General features: G+C 49.5%; 1 protein-coding gene across 7 annotated transcripts; it reads right to left on the bottom strand.

Moving 5' to 3' along the window:
- Positions 1–4,014: 4,014 nt before the first annotated feature.
- Positions 4,015–23,472, bottom strand: Mfsd11 (major facilitator superfamily domain containing 11). 7 transcript variants are annotated; one of them, XM_006247810.4, is made up of 14 exons: positions 22,928–23,472; positions 22,666–22,831; positions 22,139–22,194; positions 18,384–18,491; positions 17,554–17,633; positions 17,332–17,428; positions 15,805–15,863; positions 15,398–15,545; positions 14,877–14,917; positions 12,799–12,864; positions 9,811–9,936; positions 7,333–7,507; positions 5,835–5,970; positions 4,441–5,454 (listed from the first exon to the last, which is right to left on the bottom strand). In XM_006247810.4, the coding sequence occupies exons 2-14, from the start codon at positions 22,759–22,761 to the stop codon at positions 5,290–5,292; spliced, it is 1,353 nt and encodes a 450-aa protein (XP_006247872.1). In that variant the 5' UTR covers positions 22,762–22,831; positions 22,928–23,472; the 3' UTR covers positions 4,441–5,289. The 7 variants fall into 7 exon arrangements, with proteins under 7 accessions (NP_001101778.1, XP_006247872.1, XP_006247871.1 ...); XM_006247809.5 differs by having other exon boundaries at positions 23,070–23,472; NM_001108308.1 differs by having other exon boundaries at positions 4,015–5,454; positions 22,666–23,018.
- Positions 23,473–23,654: the final 182 nt, after the last annotated feature.

Genomic DNA, 23,654 nt, shown 5'->3' with positions numbered 1-23,654 from the left:
CCTTCCCAGGCCAGAAGAGGGAGTCAGATCCCCTGGAATTGGGGTTATGGATGATTATAAGATACCATGTGAGTGCTAGAAATGGAATCTGGGTCTTTTGGAAGAATAGTCAATGCTTTGAACTGCTGAGCCATGTCTCACCAGTTGGACACTATCGACACTGCCTGCTGAAATGCCCCTCAACGTTGTTAAGGTGGTAGGTAGGTTTCTGAGTACCCGTTAAAGTAATGTCTTAAGCCGAGCATGGTGGCACAGAGTTCTTATCCCAGCACTTGGGAGGCAGAGGCAGGCAGATCTGAGTTCAAGGCCTGATGCAGTTCCCAACTAATCCTACTCAAATTGACCCTGGCCGTGGCAGCAGCACTCCTTGCTACCCGCCCCAGTGTTCTGGGTTTTTGAATGAAAGTCTCTTTCTCTCTCTCTCTCTCTCTCTCTCTCTCTCTCTCTCTCTCTCTCTCTCTCACACACACACACACACACACACACACACGCACACACGCACACATGCACACACAACAGCTTAACGGGCCGCATCTAAACCACCAAGTGGCTAACTACCCACCCCACCCCCATATATTCCTGAGTTATTACTAAAACCTATATCCAACTTGGCTGTCCCATCACCACCACCACCACCACCACCACCACCACCACCACCACACACACACACACACACACACACACACACACACACACACACACACACACACACGTTGTATGATCTCAGCAGGCCTGTGTCAATTCTTTTGTCTCAGCTTCTCCGAATCCAGGTATTACAGGCATATGTAGATGTGTACAGCTAATAGTCTTATTATTATTGTCTTGAGACAGGGTCTCAGTGTAGCCTTGGAACTCACATTGTAGATCAGGCTAGACGAGCTCAGAAATCCGACTGCCTCTGCCTCCCAAATGCCCCCATCTTACTTTCTGAGGCAGAGTCTCAGAGTTGCTCAAATTAGTCTTAACAGGCTTTGGATTTTTTCAGGCCCCCATTTGAACCCCCCAAATAGCTGTGATTAGAACCCTGCTGCTGTCTACTGTACCCTCATGACCTGTGCCCCCAGCACTGGGGATAGAATCCCAGATCTCATCCAAACTAGCCAAATATGCCGCTAAGCTGTGTTCCAGCCCTACCTCAGTGTTGCATTTTTCATGACTTTTTAGATGGTCTCCCTACACATGGCTCTGGCTGTCCTGAAACTCACTATGAGACCAGGTCTTTGCTGTGGATTTGGTCTAATGCTGCTTTAGGATGCTAATCTGCTCTCCAAAACTGCCCAGTCAGCACTCGCAGGTGAGGTGCTGAGGGGTCCTGTCCCCTGTTGGTCTTGATTGGGAAAGTTGCTGGTGGCCAATGGCTGAGCAGGGAGACAGGATTCCTAGGCAAGGGACTGAGGAGGAAGCAGGGAGGGTGATAGCCACCGTGCAGGGAAAGGAGGAGATGCCACATCTGAGTTATGCTGGACAGAGAACATAATTGTCACATAGGTGCTGGGGAATTCAGAGTGCTGCAGGTCTGGGTCCGGGACAGCCAAGTTGGATATAGGTTTTAGTAATAACTCAGGAATATATGGGGGTGGGGTGGGTAGTTAGCCACTTGGTGGTTTAGATGCGGCCCGTTAAGCTGTTGTGTGTGCGTGTGTGTGTGTGTGTGAGAAAGAGAGAGAGAGAGAGAGAGAGAGAGAGAGAGAGAGAGAGAGAGAGAGAGAGAAAGAGACTTTCATTCAAAAACCCAGAACACTGGGGCGGGTAGCAAGGAGTGCTGCTGCCACGGCCAGGGTCAATTTGAGTAGGATTAGTTGGGAACTGCATCAGGCCTTGAACTCAGATCTGCCTGCCTCTGCCTCCCAAGTGCTGGGATAAGAGCTCTGTGCCACCATGCTCGGCTTAAGACATTACTTTAACGGGTACTCAGAAACCTACCTACCACCTTAACAACGTTGAGGTGCATTTCAGCAGGCAGTGTCGATAGTGTCCACCTTGTTGTGTGCCCACCATTCTACTGTCTCTATGAGCTTCCCCTGGTAGGCACCTCACATAAGTGGAGCCGCCATAGAGTGTTCAATGTCTCGCTGTCTCATTTCACTTAACAAGGTATCCTGTAGGTTTACCCGTGTTGGAGTGTGTATCACCCACCCATGTTGTAGCATGTGTCCCAATGCGCTCCCTTTAAAGGATAGGCACTATTCTACTTTATGCCTAAACCACATTTTGTGTTTGTCTTCTGTTTCGGGGCTTCTGTTGTGGCTGTTTTGAGACAGGGTCTCTCTCACGCCATTGTTTTACACAGCCTGGAACTCCCCATGTGGACTCTGAATTCACCCAGAGCGTAAAGTGAGAAACACAGACCGGACAGCAGTAAGGAAGCAGACCAGAAGCTGGGCTCCCAACTTCAACATGTGTTCTCCCTGCTGACAGTCATCACCAGAATCCTCCAAACGGCGAGAGGTGGCTTCTCGTATGAAGCATTGGTGTTAGAGACAGATACTCTCGGCCACCTTCTGCCACCCAGCTCTGTAGCCCATCCTCAGCGACAGCCTGGGACAACACCAGCCTGGGGACGTAGGGCTGACTCCTCTTCATACCGACGCTTTAGCCGGACAGTCTTATCCCAGGTGTGTGTATGTGTGTGTGTGTTGTGTGTGTAAGTGTGTATGTGTTGTGTGTGCGTGTGTGTTGTGTATGTGTGTGTGTATGTATGTGTGTGTTGTATGTGTGTGTGTATGTGTGTGTGTGTGTGTGCGCGTGCGTGCTGAAAGCAGTGACCACAGGCCCACAGAAGTGAGTCAGGAAGGACCAGGGCTTCCGTCCTGCCTTTGCTCTCTCTGTGGCTTTTCTTAGTCTCTGTGGTGAACACAGCTGTCCTGCTGTGAGTTGTTCCGACAGCAGCCCTGGCCAGAGGATGGTCCTCGGCAGATTCCTGGCACAAAAGTTTGAGTGAGCTGAACACCCTGTCTTCCTCATAGAGTCAGCTCGTGCCTGGATGGCAGCCCTGAGGGATGGGCCAAGAGTTCTTACCCCCAGGAACCTCAGAGTGCAGATGTCTTAACTGGGCAGTGGTTCTCAACATTCCTTATGGTGCTGCCCTTTAATACCTGTCCTTATGTTGTGATGAGCCCCAACCCTATTTTTGTTGCTACTTCATAGCTGGAGTTCTGCTACTGTTATGGATTATACTGTAAACACTTGTGTTTTCTGATGGCCTTTTAGGCAACCCCTGCAAAGGGGTCAGGGGTCAGGACCTTTGAGAACTTTTGCCTGAGAGCAACTGCTTATATGGTGAGCATTAGAAAACAGATACCTGGGTGGATAAGACTACTCAAAGAACGAAGGACAACAGCAAGGTTATCTCAGCTTCAAGAAAGCAATCCAGGGGGGCTGGAGAGACGGCTCAGAGGTTAAGAGCACTGGCTGCTCTTCCAGAGGTCCTGAGTTCAATTCCCAGAAACCACATGGTGGCTCAGGACCACCTGTAATGGGATCCGATGCCCTCTTCCGGTGTGTCTGAAGACAGCTACAGTGTACTCATATACATTAAATAAATAAATCTCAAAGAAAGCAAGGAAGCAAAGAAGTCAGACCTTAGCCTGGTGTGGTTGCAAGCCTATAATCCAGCATTGGGTGGACCAAGGCTCAAGGCCAAATTCAACACATGAAACCCTTACAAAACCAAAAAGAAAGCCAGATTAGCTCGGTGGGCCAAGCGCTCCCAGCGTTCAGTAGGTGGGAGCAGGAGGAGCAGGCATGTGAGGCCAGCCTACGCTACACGGTGAGATGGAGGATGGCCTGAGAAGCTGAAGCACGGACCTAGAGAGAGGCTCATGGGTTAAGAGTGTGCGCTGCTCTTCCAGAGGATGTGAGTGTGGTTCTCAGTGCCCACACTGGGTGGCTCACAACCACTCTAGCTCCAAGGGATCCGGATACCTCTGACAGACACAAGCATACACGCAGAATCAAGAAGAAGAATAAATCTCGGAGAGAAACAGAAAGGCATGGGGGACAGACACTTCAAGGCCAGCCTTGTGAGTTCTAGGACAGCCAGTGATACACAGAGAAACCCTGTCTCAAAAAAAAAAAGTGGCCTGGGGTCTCTTCACAACAAGAGCAAAGTTTAAGTAAGACACCACACCTCTTACCAGACAGTCCCCAACCGTCCGTGACTTCAGTCCACAGAGGTCCGATCCCCACACTGACTTCCTTGAGTTCTGCAGGCACGCACGCACACAATGCACATACAGACAGCAGGCAGACACATACACACATAAATAAAAAAGAATTTAAAAATAAAATGTTGTTGAAGAACACAAATTGGAGGCCAACCTGTGGTACACAGAAGTCCTGATCATGATGCTTAATTAATTTAATGTCTCAATCCTAAGAGTGTCAGTTCTTATGGGGACTCAAGCATTCTCCCAGAGAGGACGGCTATGCAGAACCCACTCAAGGATGGAGTTTTCTTTATTGTAACTGTCAGGACAGCCACAGCAGAAGTCCTTCCCCAGTTAATATTCTTTCCTATTAAAAATATGCTTTTAAGATTGACAAATGACACAGTCTTTACCTCATGGTACATAACTGGCCACCCCCTGCTGGGAATAACAAGGTAAGACTTGTTCAACAAAGCGTTAAAGAGAGGTTGAGGTCTCAGGCCAAGTGGTGTGTGGTAGCATTTCTCACCACCCTGGCAGTCTGGAGACGAAGGCAGGAGCATTGCCTGGTGTACAAGGTCCAGGCCAGCCAAGGCTGCATATCAAGACCCTAACTCAAAAAGACTGGAGTATTTTAAATCCGTGTTGGGCACCTAGGATAACCCAACACTGGAGGCGGGGGAGGGAGGGCTGCAAGTCCAAGACCAGCCTGGGCTACACAGTGAGGTCCTGTCTCTAAACAACTGTCTTAGCATCCCTGATATGTGTTGGAGTCATTTCCGGATCCACACAGAGTGGCAACTGCTCCCTATTCCCAAAGAGTGAAACACTCCACAGCCAGCAAGAACACCTGTGACACATGGCGAGCCAGGCAGAGTCTTTCCAAGGGGATGTGATTGTGAGGGACTCAGGGAGGGGGCGGACAGACATCTTGGAACAGTTGTAACTGACAGAGCAGGATTCCCTTTCTCCGCTGGCTAGCGGGAGCTGCTAAGGTCTGTAAACTTGACTACCAACCCGCCTGACTTTACAGCCCTGGTTCTCACTTTCCACACTCAGCATCGTCCAGCGATTGTGAGACAGGCGGCCGCTTTAACCAGCAGTGACCGGCTGTGTTTCCCAGAGATGCTCCCTTATCGCATCAGATGCTTCGGTAGTCAGAGCCTCTGGCCACGATGGCAGCAGCGTCCCACTCCACGGCGAAGAAGGAAATGGTTCCAAAAAACCCAAATATCACCATGACCAGGAGCTGCCAGTGGAGGAGCAGGTAGTTGCTGTAGAAGAAAGCCACGGCTGCGCAGATCGACTGGAAGAAACCAGACAAGTCACCAAGTGACCCCGGGGCCTCAGCTCTTCCGTAGTCAGCCCGCCATTTCTGACCCAAAGGACATCTGCAAGCGGCAGTGCCCATCAGACAGCCTGCTGGTCACCAGCTCACAGATGCACCCCAACTCTCCTGATAGCAAGCGCCCAGTAAGCTGCGGGCATTACAACAGCACATTGATGTGCACGGATGAGAGGCTGAGACTGCAGAGGAGGACCCGGGACCTACGGGAGTGTTCACCTGAGTGCAGAGCCCAGAGTGAAAGCCCACTGTGCCCAGTTCTCCTCACAACCCCTTTACCCATGGGAGGGGGTGACCGAGGAGAACAGGGAAGAGACGGACTGCAGCCCAGGCCCAGTTACCTGAACAAACTTAAAGACGGCGAAGGCCGGTGCGCTGTCTTCCGAGTAGAGAAAACCCAATATGCTGAGCAGCTGGGTGTTGAAGCAGCTGTCTCCCAGACCCAGCAGAAAGCTGCAGAGGATGGCAACTTCTTTGCTGAAGGAAAAAAATAGAACTGGAAAGATGGCTCAGTGGTCAGGGGATGTAGGACAGGGAAGATGGCCCAGTGGTCAGGGGCATACGCTGCCTCTGTAAAGGCCCTGAGTTTGGTTCCCAGAACCCACAACTCCAGCACCAGAGGCCCCAAAGCGCTCCTTTGAACTCCATAGGCACCACCAGAACTCAAACATGCCCATACATACATATAATTTAAATAAAAAACAAGCTTTGGGGGGAGGGGGCATGCTTTTAATCTCAGCATTCCAAAGGTAGAGCCAGGTGGATCTCTGCCAGCTCAAGGCCATCCTGGTCTACACAGAGTTCCAGGACAGCCAGGACCATGTAGAAAGAACTGTCTCAGTAAGTACATATATGAATGCATAAATACATAAAAATGAATCTTTAAAAGCCATTTATATTTGTTTTGTGTTTTACTTGGTGAAGGGGACACTGGGGACTGAGTTCAGGAACTCCTTAATGCTAGGCAACCCCTGCCACTGCCACTCCTCAGGCCCCATACAGACCCCAGGCTGCCCTGGTACTTGTGGTCCTGAAGCCCCAGCTTCCTCAGACGTAAGGTCACAGGTGTGCATAGTCCTGCCCCAAAACAAGAAAATACTACCCTGGCTGAGGGCTTCTGTGCTATTGGAGATTGAACCCAAGGCCTCGCAGATTTGAGGGAAACTTCCTTTTGTTTGTTTTTTCCCCGAGACAGGGTTTCTCTGTGTAACTCTGGCCGTCTGTCCTAGAACTCACTTTGTAGACCAGGCTGGCTTTGAACTGATGTAGATCCACCGGCCTCTGCCTCTCGAGTGCTGGGACTAAAGGCGTGCACCACCACCATGCCTGGCTGCAAGCAAACATGTTATACTCAGGGTTCCAACTTCAGCCTCCCTACTAGAATCTGTAAACAATTATGCCTACATGACGGACCTTTGCAGTCTAGCAAATTCTGGTCTATTCTCTTTGGAAAGCAAATACTGCCTTTTGGGCTAGGCTCCCTTGGGTCTGTGGATTTATCCCCAGACACGGCATCTGTGATGAACTAGTCGAATGAAATCAACTGACGCCCTCAAACCGTGAAGGCCCGAGCAGCTGCTCAGCCAACAGCTGCTGCCTTGTTCCTCCTCTAACACAGGAATGGTTCACTGCTAAAGAGGGGGGATAAAATTCTCATCAGATACTTCTGTATCCTTCACGGATCAAGGGAGGAGCCAGGAGGGTAGAGGTAAAAGCAACCATTGCAAAACGACCGTGGGACTCTCTGCTCTCTCGACTCTTGACAGGCAACCTCTCAAAGCTGACAGACTCTGAGGATTAAGCGCTCCACTTGGACCCACCCAGCAAAGGGCAGCGTACCTGGGCCTGATGTATGCACTGCTGTTGGTCCCTTCCACGGGGGCAATGGGCGCGTCTCCAGGCATGTTGAGGAAGATCAAGTAAAAGGCTACGAAGTGCACCAGGGTGCCCAGCAGCACCACGGGGTTCCTGCCGAAGCGACTGTTCTTGCTCAGCAGGCCGAAAAGGCTTCCACCTGTAGGTGAGGACGCAGTAACACTTCAGGCTTTCACCAACCACAGAACCAGTCACAGGTTCTAATGTGGAGCAGAGAATGACTCTCAGATGTCCTATGTCTGCCCCTAAACAGACCATCACAGTGAGGACATCGAGGATGACCACGGCACTCAGCCATGGCCTCCATGTCAGCTGCATGTCTAGCCAGAGACGCTCCTGCTATTTTTCTGAGTTAATACACTCAGTACACCTCCTGCACCCCTGGTGCACCTCCCGCACACCCAGTGCACCTCCTGCACCCAGTGCACCTCCCACACACCCAGTGCACCTCCTGCGCTTGCTGCCCTCTTAGAGAGACAAAGGCTTTCATAGCTCACCATCACTGCTGTCCTGAGACCTGGTCTCAGGCAGGCCAGGCCTGTGCTGACCCTGCCTCCACCTCCCCCATGGTGGTCACCCACCCAATGCTTTCGTTCTCATTACAGCTTGTCCACTTCATGACTGGACGAATCACTGTCAAACTGTAAGGTAGCAGGCAATAAAGGCTTTAAGGAAGGCTCACCCATCGTAACAACTCAGCGCCAAGGATGGTGGCATGTCCTATAGGTCTAGGGACCGACCGAGGCGACTGAGGGAGGTGGAGTTCAAAGCCAGCCTGGACAACTTCGTGAGATTCTGTCTCAGGGTTTTAAAAACAGACTGGGGTAAGCAGGTAGCACAGGGGTAGAGTCCTTGGTCTACTATGTACAAGGCTCAGGTAACTCCTAGCACCCCTCCCCACCTTCACCCCCAAGGTTAGCAGTTAAAAAACTTCTAATATGCATGGGGCTTGTTGTACAAACTTGTAACAAGTTTGAGGCTAGCCTAAGCCTATATAGTGAGTTCTGAGTCAGCCAACAGCTACATAGCAAGACCATCTCAAAAAAAAAAAAAAAGGGTAATTAATATTCTATAGCACAGAGAGGTAACTATGGCTAATAATAATTACGTGTGGGTTGCAAGATAGCTAGTAGGAAGGATTTGAAAACTTCTACAACACAAAGAGGTGATAAAGACCTGAGGTGGTTAAGATGTCATTACCCTGATCTGGGATCTGGTCATTGCACAATGCAATGCCACTCCGTGCCCTGGCCCCTCGTGCCCTCACTGCTGGTGCAGCACTCCTGGAGAACAACTCCTGGGGTACCTAGCGTTGTTAACCTGCACTCTTCTTAATGAGCAACAGAGTACATACGTCTAGAACTTTCCCAGGTTCTGTGAGTTACATCTAACCCTGTTGACTCATCGTGCCCATTAGGAAACTGAAGGCAGGATGAGGCCTGCCCCTCCCCCAGTCTCTGCTGTCCTGCTTTCTGAGTCACACCCTTAGTTCTGCACACACAGCCACCATGCAGGTCTGTGGAAACTGAGGGCATCCAACCTGTCTTACCCCCAAGCGAGCACAAGGCTGAGGGTCCTGAGGTGTCTTACTGTCCGCCTGTACAGTGAGTGTTCTATACCAGACCCCGAAAAGGTGCCAGCAGGTTTCTGACATCCATCCCACTGAGAAGCAGCAGAGCCTTGGACAGCTCGCCCTGTGATGACATCACCTCAAGCGGGAACAATCATTCCAGGAGAGCCAGACTGTTCCTTAAGCAATAGGCTTTCTTTGCACTACCTTGCAGAACCAGAACTGCCACAGCCAACAACAGTGTAGCCACAGCCGCCTAATCGCACACCTTCTGCCTGGGAGGACCAGGAAGACTGCTGGGGCCCAAAGGCTTCCAGCCTGCCCAAGGGTTTGTCAACTCCAAGTTTAGGGAGAGACCCTGCCTCAGACAAATGACAGACAGTGATAGGGGACTCTAGATGCCCTCCACTGGTCTGTGTGCACACACCCACACCCACAAATAAGCAAAAGTTAAAAAAATAGTGATGATCGAAAAATAAAATATGGACAAAAATAAAAATAAAATATACCCAAGTGGATGTAAGTAAGTAGGATGCTAGAAACCCAAGGACAAAGAGGTGAAGGAGACTTAAGATTTCTATCTTTATGCTAACGAAATGTTGTTGTTTTTCTTTCTTTTTGAGATAAGGTCTTAAGTAGCCCAGGCTGACCCAAAGCCACTATACAGCCAAGAATGACCTCTGTCATCCTGCTTGCACCTCTCAAGATTCAAGAATGGAGTCGTGCGTCATCCATCATGCCTGCCTCTTCTTCCTTTTTAAAACCGAATCAGGGTCTCCGTTTATTGCCCAGGCCAGCCCTGAACTCCCACAGATACAGCTTTCCAGCCTGACTCTGAATGAAAGATTTTTAAAGTAAACAAACCAACCTACCTAAAATCTCTCCAATGCCGATGAAGATGCCAGAAAGTCCAATGAGGCTTTTCTCTTCTGTCCCAAACTTGTTTACGGCCCCAATACAGGTTCCGTACACCCCGGAGAAGAAGGTCAGCTCCAGACCTTGGGGGAAACAGGGTTAATTTAACTCTAGGCCAGGCTCTTTCCTGTCTTTGGCTTGTGTCTAGTAGCAGCTAAGCCTGACGTATATGAGGACACACAGACAAAAGTCAGAGACTAAACAATTCTGGAGCGGGTGGCTCTATGCTGCACAACTGGTCACGGCCGTCTCCCAAAGCCACACCAAACTGAACTCCCCAACACGGAGGCTCTGCAGCGGCAGCCTTCAAATGACGGGGTCATGTGACAGTTCCCGCTGAGATCAGCAATCTTGCAGGAGGCACTAGGGTGGTTGCTTCCTGCTTTTTCTGCCAGCCCTGTGACTGCACAGAAGGTGACAACCAGGGGGGAACCTGACTGTGCTGACACAGGCTCTCTGACCTCTGAACCCGAGACAGGTTTCTCTGGGTAACCTTGGCTGTCCTGGGACTCATTCTGTAGACCAGGTTGGCCTCAAACTCAGAGACCCTCTTGCCTCTCCTTCCCAGTGCTTGGATTAAAGGCGTGTACCACCCCCCACGCCCCAGCTGACTTATTTTCTACTGCTATGTGTATGGTGCTTTGCCTGTAGGTACGTATGTCTATGCACCATATGTGTGCAGTTGAGCCACCATTGTGAGTGCCGAGAACCAAACCTCTGGAAGAGCAACAAGTGTTCTCAACCACCGAGCCATCACTCTGGCCTGCGTTTTTGGGCTGCCCCCATTCTTACTCCAATGCTAGCACTCTTATCTATGGCCCTGTTTTTGCTAGGTAACCGCTCTGTCACTCAATTATGCAATTACATCCTCAGTCCGGTCACAGCTTTTGGTTTTTTTTTTGGACACAGGGTCTTGCTCATCTGAAAGTCAAACTGGGATTATAGGTGTGTGCCACCACACTGGGCCAGAGCACTTGATTTTAAACACTGCTGTTTGAGTTACATTTTAAAAAATATCATTAAGGGCTGGACAGATGGCTCAGTGGTTAGGAGCACTGACTGCTCTTCCAGAGGTCATGAGTTCAATTCCCAGCAACCACATGGTGGCTCACAACCATCTGTAATGGTGCCCTCTTCTGGCGTGTCTGAGGACGGCTACAGTGTACTTATATATAATAAATAAATAAATCTTTATGAAAAAACCATTAAATGGTAACCCAGCACTTGGGATAGAGAAAGAGGATCAAGAGCTTGAGATCAGTTTCAGCTTCACAGTGAGTTCTAGGCCACCCTGGGCTCAACAGGAGATCAGGCCTCAAAAATAAAGCAAGCAAACAAACAAGAACCACCAAACCCAAACTAAACAAACAAACAAACAAACAAAAGACCAGCCCTGGCTGTCTTGGCTCGCTCTGCAGGCCAGGCTGGCCTCGAACTCAGAGGCCCACCTGCCTCTGCCTCCTGAGGGCTGGGACTGAAGGCAGGTCCCAGCATATCCTCCACCCTGGACCTACTCACCTGTGCTCGCATGGAATTACATAAAAGTTTCCTGGGTAAAGACCAAGAGTAGAAAAAGTTCTAAAAGCCCTGATTTAAAGCCCAGTCCATGTTAAGTTCTCCAGAGGCTCAAAGTAAGACAGGTCAAGGGGGGCAGTTTCCCCGTCTTTGGTGAAAACACGGGTTAAACAGACATTCTTCTGTGAGGCTGGCATCAGGCAGGATACCGCAAGGATGTGAAATCAGCGGACAGAAATAGCACGTACGGAAGGGCTCACCAGCCGGTAAGAAAGCCGCCCCGGAGAGCCAGGGAGCCCGTTAGCTGCTCCTGTGGACACAGCGATGCTTCACGGGCTCTTTCCAACATGCAAAGGGGGTTCCTGAACTGAGAGTGAAGTCGGCTGGGGCTGCAGCCATGGCTCCATGGGTAAGACAACTGCCTGCTCTTCCAGAGGATCCCGGTTCAGTTCCCAGCACCCACACGGCGGCTCACAACTGTCTGTAACTCTAGTTCCAGAGGCGCTGATGTTCTCCTCTGGCCAGCACTGGCAGTAACACACAGTGCACACACATAAAGAGCAAGGAAAAATTAAGTAACAGATTAAGATAAAGTCAGGAAAGTCTCTACACCCTAATCCTAATCCTATAAAACCTTAAAAATATGTTTATCTCACTTTCCCAAGAAGAGGCTAAGTGCCTGGGCCTTGCCGTTGCACACCAAGTGTGTGTTTGCGTGTGAGGTCAGAGGACAGAGAAGCCCATCATGCGGTTCCAGCCATTGGCTCAGGCCATCCTACTCATTGTTCTTGAGATGGCTCTCACACTACAGCTCAGGCCAGCCTTGAAGCTGTAGCAATCCTGTCTTAGCCTCCCAACACTGGCATTACAATGAGGTGTACAAGACCTCATCGTTCCTGAGACCAAGGGCTGTGGCTATTCTCATACCTCAGTCTCACACGGCCCTCGTTCGTTCCCTAAGAGATACCAGAGTCACTCAGCCCTCCTGGGTATGCCCTGAGTGCTCCCTGCTGCTCTGACTTCGCTGGTTCAGGCTACCTGGCACTGACTCTGGTCTGGCCCCGTGGCTGGCTGCCACAGAACGCAGTAGAAGTGACACAAGGCTAGGTCTAGGACAGGCCTGCAGAAAGCTTGGTGAGCTTTTTCTGCTCTCCTTTGGGATCTTTGGCCACACTGAGGTCTACCTCTCCTGTGACTCACATGAAGAGCTCAAGGAGGAAGAAGGTTATTCAGTGAGCAGGTCAGAGCCCTGACGTCGGCCTAGGACTCAGTCTTCTATCAGACACCAGGAAGGTACCGGACATGTGCATGAAACTGTCTTAGAGGCAGCTGCTCTGAAAGCAGCCTCAGGGTAGCACTGCGCAGTTGGAGCCAAGCATGAGGAGTCCCGCCATCACCACACAGCAGCAGGGCAGAAGGAGCAGCTATACCTGTGTAGGCAGTCGTAACACTCAGGAGGAGCATCTCCTTGGTGACGCACAACCTCAGAGACTTTTCTGTAAGGAGAAAAACGGGACAGACTTAGCTAGATTTTTTTTTTTTTGGAGCTGGGGACCGAACCCAGGGCCTTGTGCCTCCTAGGCAAGTGCTCTACCACTGAGCTAAATCCCCAACCCAACTTAGCTAGATTTTAATCGGCAACCGTTTCCTTCAGTCAGAACAGTCCTGTCACTGCTGAGGCCAGAAAACAAGGAACCTAAACCCTCAGAGTAAAATGCAGGAGACATGAACGAGGCCTGCTGTGTAAACGGAATGCTCATTTCAAGTGCTAGACACACTGTCCCCCTCGTGTCTTTAGATCTTAATAACGAGAGGGGAAAGAAACCAGAATTACACAAGACGATAAAGAGTTTGCAGAGAGGCCACAGAGGAGCCAGCCGAGAGCACCTGGGTCAGAGACTGACTGCAGACCAGGCTATGGTGTCCACGCACTGCAGACACCTCGACCTCAACCTTAGCACCGAGAGGTGTAGATGAGATCCCCAGTGGAGACTGCATTTCTAAAAATGCACCCCATGCCTCTTTTGAAGACAGGGTCTCACTCTGGCCCAGGCTACACTGAAATGTACTATGTAGTCCAAGATGGTCTGGAACAAGCCAATCTCCTGTCAATGTCCCGCTGTTAGGATCACGGACACAGACTAGCATACATGCAAGATCACATCTGGATGTTTTTCCAGAGACTCTCCTGTATCCCGGGCTGGTATAAGAGGATGATGGCTGACCCTCTTGCCCTCAAGTATTGGAATTACAGGGCTGAAATGAAGAATCTATAAGCGTCAGGCAAGTCTTAGCTACCTTCTGCAAATCAGTCTAAAGAAAGTTGCTGATCTGTTTCTGTGAGTTTTAACCTCGATTCTCTGACCCTTTGGCAGACAAGCTCCTAGACTCCAGACTGGGCAGCCAGACCTCCAGTGACCTCTCATCATGGCAGGAAACATAGCTATACCCTAATGCTAATACACGAAACCCCAATTTATAATTTATAATTATGACTGTATCCCTCAAACACGGGCAGTGTGTAAAAGCCGGATTAAACAGCTCTAATGACAGAGCACACATGTCCCACATCCTAGGTTCTTTCTAAGAGGAGGCCTTGTGACCTCTGAGCCAGGCATCGGCTGATGAGATCAAGAATTTCCACTCGGGCAGAAGGAAATGACAAGGCTTCATATCCCCAAGGGCCGCAGGCACTATGAAGCTGTCAGAGCTGATGGCCTGCAGCGAGCTGCTCCGTGAAGTAACTGCCTTAGCAAGCGTCTCTCCTGGGAAGCAAAGAGGCTGAGAGGCGGGGTCAGAGCCTACCCATGTCTGAGGGAATAACTGTCTCCCTTGTGAATCAGTCTGCGTTCAAATCCACCTCAGTCACCTTCTGACCAGCTGGTTGACCCTGGGTAGGACTTCTTGACAGCCTGTTGGGTCAGTAAGTTAGATGGTGCTTGTTTATAGAAGTTACAGTGGACGCTGATAATCACGTGCCAACCACTGAGCCACCTGACCGCAACCTCATGAGCAAGCAGTGTTCCTCATCTCAATCTCACTGGATCAAACTTCCTCCATGCTTCCAGCACTGCTCGGTTACTTGTAAAGAGCTCTGAGAGGGCTCAGTACAGACTCTGGAAACCTCAGCTCTCTTCTCTGGAATGGAGGCGCCTGCCTGTTTCAGAATCCTTAGAACCACTGTGCACACGGCAGCAAGAAACCCTATGGAATGCTTGCTAAAGGAGCAGCCTGGGGTTTTCTCACCTCCCTGTGTCAGCACAGAGTCCCCACACCTGAGGCCTCCTCCCAGCGCTCACACACTCCTCAGGTGGGTGGTGCTCTCATTCATTCACAACAGCCCCACGTTAGAGACACTGGCGGAGAAACTGAGCTACTTTAGAAGGGCATACCTGGAAGACTGAAAAGACTGGGAGTCGTCAATCCAGAGTTACCAGGGAAAGGGGGAGGCAAATGCTGGAGGTGTTCCCAAATAGTTCTTGCATTTCAGACACAAGAGAATACTTACTAAACGCATCAACTGCCTTTGTCACGTTGTTCTGGGCAGACCTGGGAAAAGAAAACAGACTGGTTTCTCCCTCGGAAACTCCCAAGAAAAAAGCCCCATTTCCACTAAGGTCTGTAAAATTGCAGGCCTCGGCTGGGTCAGGTCAGAGGCACGGGCAGTTGGCTCTTGGGGAGTTCTAGGCCAGCCAGATTTACAAAGTGAGACCCTGTCTCAAACACAGATACATGTGTACACAAACAGACAAATGTGTTAAAAACTAAAGGTAAGGAGAGCAGACTTAGCGGCTGAGAGCAGTGGGTGGGGGGAGGACTTAAGTCCCTGGGGACCTTTCACGGCCTCCCTTCTACAGAAGGCCCTTCCCTTCTGTGCCTGCCGCATTCCTTCACCTTTGCTTTGAAAGTTCTCCCTGTGCCCATCTGTCAGACATGACAGTAGCTGGGATAAAACGGTTTAGTAATCAATCCCTAGGCCATGACTATTCAAAATCTACTCTAACTCGAGGCATGCCCCAGGCGTCTTACTCGGTGGCTTCCATGTCCTGATCATCGCAAGACTCATCTTCTTCTCCTAGGACATTCTCAGGATCTGGTTTCCGAATGAGAAAGAACAGAACGGTCCCCACGAGGCTTATGACTGTCAGAGCGATGAACACAGTCCTTCTGTCATTCTCTAGGGACAAAAGAAGAGGGTGAGTGCCTCGCCCCCTGGCTGCCCCCAGGCAGTGAAACCTTTCCTCAGTACATTTTTATTTCAAGGTATCAGTCAGCACTTAGGAGAAGGAAACCTCCATCCTTGTCTTCTAGCTAGAGAATACTAAGAGCAGAAGAACAAGAGTCGGAGGACACGACCTTCCCTCCCCTTCTAACCTGGGGAGGGCACAGTTCCAACATGGGAGCGGGCACAGACCCTTGACATGAGTAAGACCCACCTGAAATCTGGGTTTTCCCTTGCCAGGCAAAATATATGTAGAGATTCCCAAAGAACAAGCTGTGGGAGAGAAAGGAGAAGATTCGGGGATCACTGGAGTCCTCCGGTTATGTTGGTGATTTACTTGAAACGGGGTTTTGCTCTGTACCCTTGGCTGGCCTGGAACTCCCTCTGCCTTTCTGAGTACTGGGAAAAAAGGCCGGGGACACTGTGTCAGGCTGGGATTGAGGGTCTTTAAAGCCTTTAAAGCCATTCCCATTATTTGGAGGGGGAAGGAAGCTTGTGAGAAAACGGGAGGCGATGTTGTAAAGACCCTGCCTGCCCTAGGTTACTTAACAGGGCCACACCACCTGACTTTCTGAGAGTTAACTGACCCGTAAGCATGTGACAGTAACCTGACTGGGCACCGCCCAGCAGGACTTGATTCATTCAGACACACGTGACTTACTGGGACTCTTGAATTAAGTCGGGAACAAGCATGCTATTTTTAAATGGTAAAATTTGAAGAGTCTGTGAACAAACCACACAATTTAAGTATCCAACCGTTTGGAATACTTCCCTGAGGAACAGTCACTCACTAGCTCTCCTGTTTCTTAATCTCTAACGTCTTAAAGCTAAACTTTTGTACCAGGCCTGGTGGGGTGCACCTGTGGTCCCCGATACTTGGGAGGCTTGAAGCAAAACCATCCCCCTGAGACCAGGAGTTTAAGGCCAGCCTACCGAGTCTCCCAACCAAACACACACAATCCCTACCACCACCGTCAACTAAACAGTCAAAATTAAGTCTTTATGAAAACCCAAAAATCTTTAAGTTTTTCTTTTTTCTTTTTTTTTTTTTAAGTTACATTTAGTTAGTTGTTTGTTCAGGGGAGGCGTTCCAGGATGACACGGTGTATGCTGGAGGTCAGAGGACGACCTGCTGAGGGAGTTTTTCTCTCTTACTATCATGTGAATCTAGGGACAGAACTCAGGACATCAGGTCTGGTGGCAAGTTCTTTTATCCGTGAGCCATCTCGCTGGCTCCGGGCTGGCCTTGAGTTAACTGCAATCTTTCTGTCTCTACCTCGTGAGTGCTGGAATTATAGGTGCACTCCCCTGTACCAAGCTCTTCAGGAAATAGGGAGACCAAAGGCATAGGAAGAATGACTGCTGGGGTTTGTCTCAGAAGATACCCACTGCATGCTTCAGCCTTGGTCCCGCCATTCTCCCTTCCGAATAGAGTGTATTTGCTCACAGCTACCTGGCCGCGCAGCTTGGTGGAAGGATGTGGCTCCTGGGCTCCAGACAGCCATATTTACGTGGGTTAACTTTCAGTCTCCACATGTAACAAATAACCCAAAGCCCTTAACCACAGAGGATGTTAACGTGGAGGATAACATTTTCCGCTTGCTGATTTTAAACTTTAGTAAAATCATTCCACGCGCTTTGTGTAAATCATGGAGAGAGAATCTGTACCGCCTGGTAAAGATCTAGTAAGCGACGTCACAAGGAGACCCAGGGGCAGACTGAGCTCCAAAGAGATCATTACCTAGATTGCAAGAGTGCCCAGAAAATCCCGCTGTTTCTCCCGATTGTGTGTTCATCAGAGTTTATTGTCAGGCAATTTCCTTGTGCTGTCCAAAGGACTGAAATTCAAACCAAAAGTTCATTAAAGGCATGGCATCGGGTAGCTTCCGATACTAATGTGCGCCGTGCACCCGCTGCACCCCGGGGAGGTGTGTTTGGGGGAGGGGGCGTGGGAGATGCTCACCGGCAGCTGCGATCCCGATGAAAACAGATGCTGTGTAGAAGGACCATGGGAAAGGTTGGATAAAAACGGCAATGTATATGCTAAAATGCAATAGGTCAGTGCATTACAGTCAAACAGTCCTTGAGACAGAGCTAAGCATGCAGCCCCGGGGCCAGCACAGAGGCTCTCACCCTCAGCCTCGACCTGGAAAGCACTCTCTTAGTTTTGGCTTTATGAAAGGGGCATGAATGAGAGTTGGTTTGCCCCACTGCCCCCTTTGCCCCTGGAAGAGATGGAGTCCGGCCCTCTGAGTCTGACAGGCCAGTACTCTGCCACTGAGCCTTCTCCAGCCCAAGCTGCTTGTCTTTTCCCATCTATCTCTAGGTGTTGACAATGGACACCTCGCAGGTTTGCAACGACTGCCGTGAGCTCCGTGCAGGATGAAGCCTGAGTCCAGAATCATCTCCTTAAGTTCACGTAAACCTGCTTGCCGATGTAACGGAAAGCAAGCTTATTTCGTGGAAGGTTCTTTTCGACCACAGCACAGAGAGATTTTTGGACCCTGATTAATAGTAAGGCAAACGCTGAATTTGCCAGACACGTAGGAACCTGAAGATAATAAGACACACTCTGAAGGCTGAGCCAGGAGGATCGCCAGTTTGAGGTAAGCAAACCGTGAGACCTGGTCTGAAACACAAGAACCACCTTGATACACTCGTGGGTTAGAATTTCAGTGTTTCTGAGCAGAAAGCTGAGAGTCGGACCCCTGAAGTAACTTCCTATGTGGTGCTTGAGAGATGATCTGAAGTGCTCCCCACTAAACAATCGATGGAAAAAGATGATTCACTCACCTGTAGAACAAACCACTGACAAACATAGAGATCTGAGGCCCGACAATGGCGACCACGGACGGAGTGATCAAATTTGAGGCAGAGAACACGCCATAAATAATTGCCAAGCTGCTCAATACACAGAGGGGGGGAAAGAGAATAAAAACCTTAAGTAACATCCCCCAAAAATTCACGTTTAAAATTTTGCGTAGGCGGCCAGATGGCCCAATGGGCAGAGGCATCTCTGGCAAACCCAGAGACCCCAGCTCCATCTCCAGAACCCACCACGTGGGAGGAGAGAACCAACTCCCAAGCTGTCCTCTGATCTCCACGCACACAGTGTGGTGTGCAGGCACCCAGATGCACACACACAGAATAAGATATCTAAAATCCTATTCATAATATGGAAATTTTATAAGTTCACAAAAAATGTCACAGACTGTAGTCAGAATTTACATTAATACCCTCAGAATAAAGTTCTCATTTTATGTAACATACGAAAGTACACATTCATTTCACATATTAACATATTAGTTACTGATAGATGAGTAAAGGTTTTGGTTGAGACCGGGCCCTACTATGTAGCCCTGGCTCAACTGAACTAGTGAGTCACTGTATAGCCCAGGCTGAGTTTGAACTCACGGCCTCAGCCTCCCGAGTGCTGACTGTAGGCATTCGAGGCATGCAAACAATAAAAACTGGCTGGGTTTTATTTGTTGGTTATGACAGGGTCTCTAAGACTTACCCTGGCTGGTCTCAAACCTGCACCTACGCTCCTGTCTGTCTGTCACAGGAGACTGCTGGGGTTACTAGCATGTGTCACCACGTCTGGCTCGTATCAAGTGTCTGCATCACGTTCTCTCTGCCAGCTTGCCTGAACAGCGGTAAGAAGTGCTGTGCCAGGCACTTTCCTCTCTGAAGTCTAGATGCTACAGAGGGAAGGCATTCCTACCCAACCTCACTTTACAGGAAACAGAATTGCCCTGAGTGTTGCCTCCAGTTCAACCAGTCCTCAGAGAGTGGTGAGTCAGGCTCCAGCCTGGGAGACTTTGCTCCTGGGGCTCAAGCAGTCTGTTCCCTTGCAGCTTCATGGCACGTCTGTTATAGACAACAAGCTAGGTTATAACCTGCTCACGCTGCAATCTACTTTACTTGCCTCAACATTTTTCACCCATTCCTCAGCACTGTTACACACAGTTCAGTTACAAATATAGGTTATATAAATATACAAGTTATCCATATGGGCAGTTGGTTTTGAGACAGGATATCACTATGTCACCAGGGCTGGCCTTGAACCCACAATTCTCCTGCCTGAGTCTCCCATATATCAGGATTACAAGCATATACCCCTTACCTAATCCTACTACATGTTATCTTTTCTTTTCCCTTGCTACTATACGCATCTTTTGCTGTTGTTTGGGATAAGGTCCCTTATGTAGCTCTGGCTATACTGCAGCTCTCTCTGTAGACCAGCTGGCCTTGAACTCACAAATATCCCCTTGCCTCTGCCTCCCGAGTGCTGGGATTAACCCAGTTTACTACACATACCCTAAACAGAGTAGAGCTAAAGCTATCTTGAGGGCCTCATTTCACTTATTAGGCAGTGTCTATCTGCCTAAACTGTTCGAATCTGTAAATTCATATTACTTTGGGTTCAATAAACTGCTCAGATATTGAATGTATCTTTTCACTTGTTCTTTGAAATACACAGAAAACAAAATATTGCAAAGTTGGTAACATTTTTAATTACCTAAAAAAAAAAAGGACACCAACACCCACTTATCCTCAGATACCACATACTATGTTTAGGTAATAAAGAACCAAAATAAGGAGAGTTTTAGAATTGGGGGATACGACAAACCTATAAGCAGAGAGAAATGAAGAAAAGGTACCCAGGCACAGCAAGGCATGCCTGACATCCCAGTACTCAGCAGGCTAAGCATGGCTGGGTTCCGGGCCAGAGTGTACTACAAGGTATGTCCTTTTCAAATTTCTTTTTTTTTTTTTTTTGTTCTTTTTTTCGGAGCTGGGGACCGAACCCAGGACCTTGCGCTTCCTAGGTAAGGGCTCTACCACTGAGCTAAATCCCCAGCCCCTATTTTTCAAATTTCTTAAATCAATCAAATGCATTTAAAGAGTGTGTGTAGGGGTTGGGGATTTAGCTCAGTGGTAGAGCACTTGCCTAGCAAGTGCAAGGCCCTGGGTTCAGTCCCCAGCTCCAGAAAAAAGAAAAAAAAAAGTGTGTGTATAGCTTAATATCACAATTCTGTAATGTATACACAGTAGAGATAAACACGTACAACTCTTGTCAACTAAAAGTTTTGGGTTTTTGTTTTAAAGAGAACCCAAAGTTAGAGGAAGTGGCACATTTGGTTAATCGCAGCACTTGGGAGGCAGAAGCAAGAGGATCTCTGTGACTTTAAGACCAATTTGGTCTTAGAACGATGAGTTTCAGGATAGCCAAGGGTACACAAAGAAACCCTGTATTGAAAAACCAAAGCGGGGTTGGGGATTTAGCTCAGTGGTAGAGTGGTTGCCTAGGAAGCACAAGGTCCTGGGTTTGGTCCCCAGCTCCGGAAAAAAAGAACCAAAAAAAAAAAAAAAAAAAAAAAAAAAATCAAAGCAAATAAATAGGTAAGACTAGCCAGGGTTAGAGTGAGACCCTGTTAAACACAAAGCAACCGCCGGTGCCCAGTTTGTCCCGTATCTCAGCAGTGGGTAAAGCCAGGCTGACAGAGGCCTCATAGTCACCTTTGGGACAACAGGGAGTGAGGGCCAGAGAGGCTCTCAGTAGTCTTGGGCTGCAGGATGCTAAATTTTTTGATGTAGATTGGAAAAAGAGGAAAAGAGGGGGGGAAAAAAAAGGGAACCCTGAGGCCAGGCTTGGTGCTACAGGTTTTTAAGCTTATCAGTAGGGAGGGAGACAATCAGAAGTTCAAGGCTAGACAGGGGGCAAGGCTACTTGAGAGAGGGCAGGGGTTGGGAGAGGATGTGCATGTGTTCAGCACACTTCCAGCTACAAACAAAGTACTATGGACTTGTGAGGTTTTCATTTTCTCTGTCCATAAAATTGGGTCTAAACAGCATAAAAATCTTAAAGCTCCTGATGAAATTACAAACTGAGAATGAAGTTACAATGATTATGAAATCACAGAGCCACGAAGATCCAATGTTTCAACAATCACAGCGCTGTTTAGGGTTAGAAGGTGATTTGGACACGACTTGCATGCATATTAAACAGAAAGCACTGCACTGCCCGCATTGGCATGATCTTAGCAAGGAACCTGGGGTCACTGAGAGGACTTGCCTGAAGTAGCAAAGCACTCCAGTTCTGAAGTCAGGCTCTCAATCCCAAAGTCTAATTCTACAGAAAATCGGAGGCTGTCATCGTAAAGACATTTACCACCACGTATTATTTTGGGATTGAAGGCATGCACCCCCATGCCCGGCCTGTAACTTTCTAATTACTACATTTTAAAACTTATGCTTGTGTGGTACGAGAGTGTACTCCTGTGTGGAAGCCACAGGACAACCCACGACAGGTTCTCTTCCTCCACCAGGTAGGTTCTGAGGATTAATTCAAACACTCTTGGAGGTGTGTGTGCCTCTGTCCTTACTGATCTAGCAGGCTGGCTCTAAAACCAGAAAACGAGACGGACAGATTTGACCCAATCATTGCTACCATCCAGTTACAACATTTTATTGCTGGTTTTCCTGAAGAGATGTATGGAACTACGTATGACATGCAAAATAAAGTCATGCACACAGTACAATACCTGGTATATCCACTGCCATGAAAATCTGTGCTATTTAAGCTCCTGATGACAGTTTGCTGCGTGGAAGATAAAACTAATCAACGAAAACGTCTTGCCATCTCCCTCCCCGCGGGAAAGCCTTAGAAAAATGTTATGGTACACACTTCTGACCCAAGTCCACCACAAGAGGAGAAAAAAAAAAAGACTCATTTGCAGAAGACATACTCGAGATGGGGAACCAACAATCAGCTGTACCCACAATGGGTTTTAGAGCCCTAGCCACCCAAGCACTAAACGCAGAGTTTAACACTCACAAGAATTAAAATATGGTCGACACTCAAACTGCAAGCCGCATCTGAGTAATAAATGCCAGTGTTTAACACCCCATAAACGAGAAGTATCTGATACACGGAATTAAGAAAAAACGAGGAAGGGTTGAAAAGTAGGAGGTGCGAGCTTGGCGTGGTAGCGGACATAAACGTTTATTGTCACAGATGGAGTGCATTCTGACAGGCTTTTCAAAGGAAGGAATACAGATTCCAACTCACCGCCACATTTCCACAAGTCTGAAAGGCGGTGAACATAAACATAAAGGCAACTCCTAAAATTACGATGTTGAAAAGCTTTTTAGATTCCGGAGACATTTTGGCTCCGCTTGCTCGGAGGTCAGGAGCGGCCCAGGATAATCACCTCCAGTCGAACCCCCTTACAGTCCTGAGGGAAGAAACGAGATGAGAGAACCACGCAGCCAGACTGCCGATTTCCAGTCCTGAGATGGGAATCGCAGGCTTAGGGGAAAACTCTCCCCACCGGCACAGTCCGGACACTCCAGGGACGCGACCGAGTGCAGCGGAGACCTGGGGTCTGCCCACAGCAACTCCGGGTGCAGGGACAGGGATCTGGGTAAAGAGCAGTACCAGCAGCGGGGGCCCGCTCTCCCCGCCTGACTCACAGCAGATCACGAGACCGGTCAGCTGACCACGGTGTGGGCGCAGGACCCGCCGGGAAATGTAGTCTCCGGCGCGGGGCTGGGGGAGGGTACCCGCACGCTGTGGTTAGCGCGTGCCTTAGGTTTACACTACCCGCCCCTTCAGGGAGAGGAATGGCCCCGAGAAGTGAAACCGAGGTAACCCTACGCAGGGAGCCTAAGTCAGGAGCGGCGGGAGAGGGGAACGCGAGGCAGCCAGGGACACAGAGAGGCAAATGGGTGCACAGTACCGCCAGACAGGCGGGGCTGACCGCTAAGCGGAACAGCGCGTGGAGCCCGGGTATTGGCGTGGGGAAGAGGGCGGGGCCCTGGTAGGGAGCGCTTCCTCTTCCTCCCTCCGTAGAACTCCGTTCTTTCCCCCTCCCCCCGCCTTCGCGGGCCTCGCCCACGGAAGAGCATTTGGCGGGCTTTCTAACTGCCTCCACGGGCCGCTCCCCCCTCCCCACAGCAGTGACTGCGCGCTTTCCGCCCGCCCGCCGCGCTGTGCGCAGGCGCGCCCGGGAGGGGCGGGGCGCGCGGCAGCGACGTTACGCAACGCGGCCGAATGAG

This window comes from Rattus norvegicus, chromosome 10 (genome assembly GCF_036323735.1).
Source record: "Rattus norvegicus strain BN/NHsdMcwi chromosome 10, GRCr8, whole genome shotgun sequence".
Taxonomy (NCBI): domain Eukaryota; kingdom Metazoa; phylum Chordata; class Mammalia; order Rodentia; family Muridae; genus Rattus; species Rattus norvegicus.
This window is presented reverse-complemented; position numbering and strand designations above follow the sequence as displayed.